Source organism: Prunus dulcis, chromosome 3 (genome assembly GCF_902201215.1).
Source record: "Prunus dulcis chromosome 3, ALMONDv2, whole genome shotgun sequence".
In the NCBI taxonomy this organism is placed as follows: Eukaryota; Viridiplantae; Streptophyta; class Magnoliopsida; order Rosales; family Rosaceae; genus Prunus; species Prunus dulcis.
The window spans coordinates 1,936,374-1,943,088 of NC_047652.1; the positions used below are offsets into that span (position 1 = coordinate 1,936,374).

At 36.1% G+C, this 6,715-nt stretch overlaps 2 protein-coding genes across 5 annotated transcripts in view; one reads left to right on the forward strand and one right to left on the reverse strand.

The window, feature by feature from the left end:
- The window catches only part of LOC117620640, a 32,200-nt gene extending 30,681 nt beyond the window's left edge, over window positions 1-1,519 (reverse strand). For all 3 annotated transcript variants that reach the window (XM_034350771.1, XM_034350772.1, XM_034350770.1), the window contains exons 1-2: window positions 1,158-1,519; window positions 823-900 (exon numbers count right to left, since the gene is read on the reverse strand). In XM_034350771.1, coding sequence (XP_034206662.1) covers window positions 823-900; window positions 1,158-1,254 — 175 coding nt within the window. In that variant the 5' untranslated portion in view covers window positions 1,255-1,519. The remainder of the gene's footprint in view (window positions 1-822; window positions 901-1,157) is intronic.
- A 733-nt stretch (window positions 1,520-2,252) lies between these two features.
- Window positions 2,253-3,903, forward strand: LOC117622861. Of its 2 annotated transcripts, none has more exons than XM_034353644.1 (6): window positions 2,253-2,407; window positions 2,500-2,595; window positions 2,689-2,823; window positions 2,950-3,023; window positions 3,316-3,453; window positions 3,608-3,874. In XM_034353644.1, exons 2-5 carry the CDS (start codon window positions 2,548-2,550, stop codon window positions 3,449-3,451), a joined length of 393 nt encoding a protein of 130 aa, XP_034209535.1. In that variant the 5' UTR covers window positions 2,253-2,407; window positions 2,500-2,547; the 3' UTR covers window positions 3,452-3,453; window positions 3,608-3,874. The 2 variants fall into 2 exon arrangements, with proteins under 2 accessions (XP_034209535.1, XP_034209534.1); XM_034353643.1 differs by having other exon boundaries at window positions 2,324-2,437; window positions 2,527-2,595; window positions 3,608-3,903.
- Window positions 3,904-6,715: the final 2,812 nt, after the last annotated feature.

A 6,715-nucleotide genomic window follows, 5' to 3' on the forward strand; every position in this document is an offset into this window, starting at 1 on the left:
CGAAAATCACACTATTTTTCTCCTAATCCACCAGTTAAGAAGTTATCATGCAGGATTCTAGGTACGAGAACACCAAATCCGGTTTGTACAGCATGAGACATAAGATACCCATCCATCCCAAAAGATAAAACAAAAAATTAAATAAAACCATAGGTAGAAAGTTACACCTACTGCTTTCAATAATATTCCTAATGTACTTATAGAACTATTATGCCATGTTATTAGACATAAGACTACAGCGCCAAATAAACCCTGTTAATAGTTTCAGCACAAATTCAATATTATTCTATTAGTTATCCCAGTAATCTCAATCTCACAGAATTATTCCACCAAATGATCCTAAAGAATTATGTTAGCAGCCGTACAAACCTTAAATGTATGGTCATTGGTCCCAAACATTGACTCTACAAAAATAATGTAAAATAAACAAAATGGCTACTCATAAAAATAAAAATCTGGACCGTGCATATCTGATTTTCTAAGTGTAACGAAGACACAACGTAGTTAAACTTAGAAGAAAAATAATTATTGGAATCACGAAAAAATACATGTGCAGGAACAAGTGACATTTTTCAGTGTGTTGAATCCATTTGAAGTTCAAAAGATCGCCAATTAGCATTGCTGAACAATTCTAAACCAAGGACATGAAACCCCAAATTACTGGGTCAATAAGATACAAGTTTACTTACATCAGTACATAATGTATACACCCCAAAATACTGGTTCATTCGTATATAAATTAACAAATAAAAAAATTTACAGATGTCCAACTTGGAAGAACTTTTAAGAACGACGATAGTAAGAAGAGGAGGTCAAAAATACCTTGCTTTAGAGCAAAAGGCAACTGGAGATAATCAAAGGCTTCAAGACTTAGCTCTAGATTTTCCAAGAACAGTGCCCCTGCATGATAACATATGAAATTCAATTCACATATCAATTAATTAAGATTCCTTACCTATGCTATATTATGACCAATTTTTTGCCAAACATTTTGTGTTTTGTGTGTGTGGCCCATGTATTTTCAAGTGTGCAAATCAAAGAACAGCTGCATAATTCAATCAATTCTCAGTAACAGATATGAAACCAATATCATAAAACCCAAAATTAAATACGGAATATAAAAAAATTGGGTTTACGTCTCTGTGTAAAAATTATACCTTCCCATAGGGTGAACTTGAGCTGGTGTCTCTGAATATCTCTAAAGTAGCGACCGAGAAAACCCGAAATGACCTGATTAACAACTCCTTCGAACATTTCTTTTCGTGTATGGCCTCCCGCCTTTCTCAGTTTTCATTCACACCCATTAGAGAATTACAATGCGAACTCACGCCCACAACAGGACTGAAAGCAAGATAAGGAATTTCGACTCAGAGGCATTGACAAAGAGGAAGAGAGATGGAGGTCTTAGGGTTCAGGGTTCAGGCAGAGCCTCTAAGAGAGAAATTTCCAGAACAGGAATGAAGAAGAAGAAGCGGGCACCGCCGTAGTTGGCTGCATATGAAACCGAGAAATAGAGCGCCCCAGTTTACCTCCCCAATCCAATTATTATTTTCTTTTTCTTGTGTGGCAATTCATTATCAATTTTTTTAAAAAAAATCCGTTGGACTCCGTTGCCAAAGTTTTTGTTTTTTTTTCATATGAGCCAAATATTCTAACAATTCCCTTGTGACTTAAGCTCGGAATTTATCAAATAACGTGCCAAAAAAAAATATAAAAATTATAGAATCAAAATCTTTTGAATTTAATTTTCATTAAAATATGTGTCATTTTATAATTTCTATAGTGTCATTTACAAAGTCTATCATTTACAAAATTCGACATACATAAATTTAAACACTGAAATCTTTAATTGTCAGAAATTTAAATTCAGTCATTTTAAAATTATAAAGATAAACTTGGGTGATGCAAATTCCTAAATATCAAATTTTATCACTATCATTTATCAGCACATATTGATTTGTAAGGAACTTTTTTTTTTGCTTTGATACAAACAATATTGAAAAAAGGGGTATTCGCAGAACTTCGGATGTTATTCTTAACCATTTGAGCTATAATTTTCTTTTGTAATCCTTTATTGGTTAAAAATATATTTTTTTTAAAAAGAAAATCTTTATGTTGCTGGCACTTATCAACAGTTTATGAGAAAAATTGGTATTTAGAAGTTTCAGCATATCAGACAGGGCCCAATGAGCCAAGATGGGCCTACCCAGTTGGGCCTATTTTGAAATTTAAAATAAATATCAAGCCCAACCAAATGTTGCTTGGACCCAATAAATAACACGCTTTCCTTCACAAAATTTGGTCTGTAGAAACAGAGTTCCCGCGCGTCTGATAGTTGGAGAAGACAAGACGAAGACGAAGATTTGAATCGTCGTCTTCATCGCAGTCAATCAGATTGAGATCGAAGGCACGGATGCTTATTACGTTATGCTTAATAGTAAGATTATTAATGTTAATGAAGATTTATGCTTAATTTCGTACTGTTTTTGTAATCGCAAGGTTCTGTTTGGCTGATCGCTTAATTAGCTTCGTCGACGATCGATCCAAATGGAGAACAAAGACAGTGAATCTAGAAGAAAACGCATGAAACCAGATGTAAGTATAACGCATTCTGCGATCTCCAAACGGTGCCTTGTGCTTCTTCTGCCGTTGTGTTAGTGTCTGAAATCTGATTGTTGAAATTACCAGGAGGAAGAAGAAGGAGCGATCTCAGACTCAGAAAAGGCACAGAATGAAGAGTTGGAGACGTTCGTTGCTGGATCTGAGGAGGTGGAGCTTGCAGTCGCTCATATTCTTGAAAAGATCGAACGGTTCACTCAGCTGGTAATTAACTGTTCAATTTCAGTGTAAATGAAACAAAAAATGAAAAATAAAAAAAATCCTTGTTTGATTGTATTTACAATTTTCTTTTTCTTTTTTTGTTCCTATTATAATTGGAGTTTTACATAGGTATCTGAACTTCTGGGATCAGGGAAGGCCATGTTTCAGAAGATTGGTGATGAATTCGAAGAGCGGATGATTGTGTGGGTTGCAAAGTTTATATGTTTGTTGCAAAGTTTATATGTTTTTGAGTTATTTTATTTTATTTTGTTTTTCTGTTGCTTTTGTAATAGATATCGGGTAATATTAATATTAATTTAATACTCTAGCGGAGACGGAAAGGGTTGTAGCTAAGTGGTTAAGAGTAATTACCTTTACTCCCAAAGTCTTGTTTTCAAACTCCCTCCTTCAATATTTCTTGTATCAAAATAATCTAGCTAGAGACGAGAGTTATTTATTATTTGGGTTTTCGATGATTGAAATTTGTGGGTGCAGGGTGCACAAGGAACAAATTGAGAAATGGCAGGAAGAGATCAGAGAATTGCGCATCCTTGATGCCTCAAATGAGGAGGCCAATGCTCTTCTGCATAATGCTCGAGGTTTGCTTCACCACGCTCATGTTGATTCTTGAAGGTGACACTCTACCCAATATTACAAGAATTCTCTGTTTCCACAAATTTCTCAGATTTTTCCCCCAATTATTAAAGGCTTTAAAAAGTTCCACCCAACTGGCTGTTCTGCATGGCTCAATAGGTCTTGGAATGTAATTTAGGAAACTGATACGCAGGTTTTGCTGTCTCCATTGATGTTGGGAAGTTACAAGCTAAAGCGACATGTTAAAATTACTGGCTCATTGTGATGGGATAGTTCTGGTGGTACCTGTTGTTGCATTGAACGAGATTTAGAATTAGCATGTGATTGTAGCTTTGATATTTCTATCAGTTCAAAAATTTGATAATTTCTCTTAAGATTAAGGATCAAGTCCCTTATATAGGGCCACACTGCAACCAATAAATTTCCCTTCCATAGAACATTTCACATTACATACGTTCTATTTAACCTTTTTTCCATGGTTGCTTCTGAGTTTTTACAATTGGGAATGACACACATTTACCACAATCGTCTACAAAATTGCTGGCCTCTTATCTCATAGAGGTAGGATTCACAATAGTCTTACATGTACGAGAGATGTTTGTAATAACTAGATATAGTACAAAATAGATTTTTATTCTTTTACAAAGATGTTTCTGCATAAGCCCACTAGTGTAGTGGTTTGGACTCCCCCATGAAAACAAGCGGATTTAGTCATGTTTTGGGTTAGGCAGCTACCTACCCGAAAATTGTTAGAAAATAAAAATAGGTAGATATGAAGCAACAAGACCAAGAAAAAAAGTAAGGGAAGAAGAAGAAAAAAATAGAAAAGAGGGAGAAGGCATCAACAGGCCCGGGGAAAAGAGAAAGAAAAAAATTGGGGGAGAGAGAGGACAGAGGTATAAAAGTGGCAGAGAGTCATGTGATTAGATATGAGTGGTATTGGACTCTATAATTATTTTGAATTGGGTACCATTTTTGGACACCCAATTTTTTTGTACACTCGAGCACAATTTCTTGTAAGCTCTTGCCTAGTTTTTTAGAAATAGATGCTAATTGTTTTTACATGTATTAATTATTTTTTAATCAAAATGCATTTGATTCATATATTTGATAGATGATTATAACATGATGGATTATCAATTTTTTTTATTTATATTATTTTAATCATCGTATCGGTGTCATACACGTATCCTAGTTTTTGAAAATTTTCTGTATCAGCATACCCGTACCCGTGTTCATGCAACGTGTAAGTTTCACCTACTCAACTTTCAAATCCTGGTTTTATCAAAGGTCCTGTGTTATAGTCCTAGCATCCATGTTGTGTGAATTTAGTATATTATTACTCATCTCAATATTATCGCCCATCTTAATGTACTTAATATCAACCTGACTTGAGTATTTGAATGCGTAATCTTCTCCTTTCAGTACAAATGGATGTAAACATAGCATAATCTTCTTTAATAGTCATCTAAACATAGCATAATTTACTGTCTCTCGACTAGCTCAACATCAATGCGTCCTGTTTACAATTATACAACTTATCAATCACTTAGAGCAACTCCAGTGCAAGGAGTTTGGCCCGGGCAACAGGCCCTTTGCAGCCCAAGTGTCCCTCCAGCGCAGCCAAAGCAGCCTGGGCAAGCTGCGGGTCCCACGAGCCCAGGCAGGCCCAAGGGCGAAAATCGACTGGGCCCTGCCCGGGCTCGAGCCCGAGTTAGGTGACGTCAGCGCTGACGTCACCACACGTAGGCTCCAACGGTAACCTGCCACGTGTCAACACCGGGTGGCTCCGATTGGTTTTTTTCCAGAAATCCTACGGTTCTCATTTTTTTGGCCAAAAAAATTTTAAAAAAATCCGAAAAAATTCTGAAATTTTTTTTAAAAAAATACCAAAAAAGTATGTATTTTTTCCCTATAAATACCTAACCATTTTATCTACTTTCAACACCAAATCTTCATACAATTTCTTCTCCATACAATATTTTCTACTCTCCACTCACATTATTCATTTTCCACACCAATTCTCCATACAAACTCATCTCCTTCCAATATTTTTTACTCTCTACTCATATTTTCCACTTTCCACACCAATTCCATACAAACTCTTCTCCTTCCAATATTTTTTACTATCCACTCACATTTTTGTACTACTTTCCATGTGTAGAAAATAAACAAATGGCATCTTCTGTTGAAATCGGAGGCTCGTGGTCAACCCAGGAAGATATTGCATTGTGCGAGTCTTGGGTGAACGTTAGTCATGACCCTATCACGGGCAATGAGATGAAGTTCCATCATATGTGGAGCAAAATTCATGGAGAATTTTGTCAAAGATCGGGTTCCATTCGGACCGAAATGGCTTTGTCTAGTAGATGGAAACTTCTAAACAAAGAGTTAGGGAAATGGAGAAATGCCTTGACAAAAGCAAGGGAGAACATTCGGAGCGGTGCGAATCTTTCCGATGAGGTAAAATATTTTTAATTGCCATTTTAATCAATTTAATGTAACTTTTTTTTTTATTGCATATTCTATTTATTTTTTGTTGCACAATGTTTATTTTATTTTTGCATTTCCTAATTTGCTTTATTTATTTACATAATCAATTTTATTCTTGCATTTCAAAATAGTTTATAATTTCATGCATAATCTTTATTTTTGTTTTTGCATTTTCAATTTGTCTATATTTATTTACATAATCAATTTCGTCGGCAAGATAGTACGCACTAGAGTATACGGTATTGTTGATTTGGTATGTGACCTGGGGGGAATGACCTCGCAATACCTCGTCGAACACCGGGGATTGACCAAGGACATTGAGGTCATTCTGAGATCCAGCAACCCCGAAAAAGGCATGCCAAAACCAAGTGTCGAATAAAGCTACGGCCTCCAAAATGATACTTTTTTTGCCCTTCCGATTCCCATACTCTCCTTGCCACGCAGTAGGACAATTCTTCCACTGCCAATGCATGCAATGGATGCTTCCGATCATTCCTGGGAAACCTCGAGCCTCGCCTTTTTGTAGAAGCCTTTGCAGGTCCCTCGGAGTGGGTTTGCGAAGGTACTCCCTCGTGTATAAATTTTCAACTGCATCACAGAATCTCACCAAGCACTCTAGGATAGTAGATTTTCCCATCCTTGCAATCTCATCCACCTGCTCTGCAGATGCACCATAAGCAAGCATCCGCAAAGCAGCTGTAAGTTTTTGCTCCGGGATAAGACCCAAAACTCCAACAGCATCATGCTTTTGAATGAAGTATGTGTCGTAATTACAAATATCATGCATGATTTTTTTGAAACAAATGTG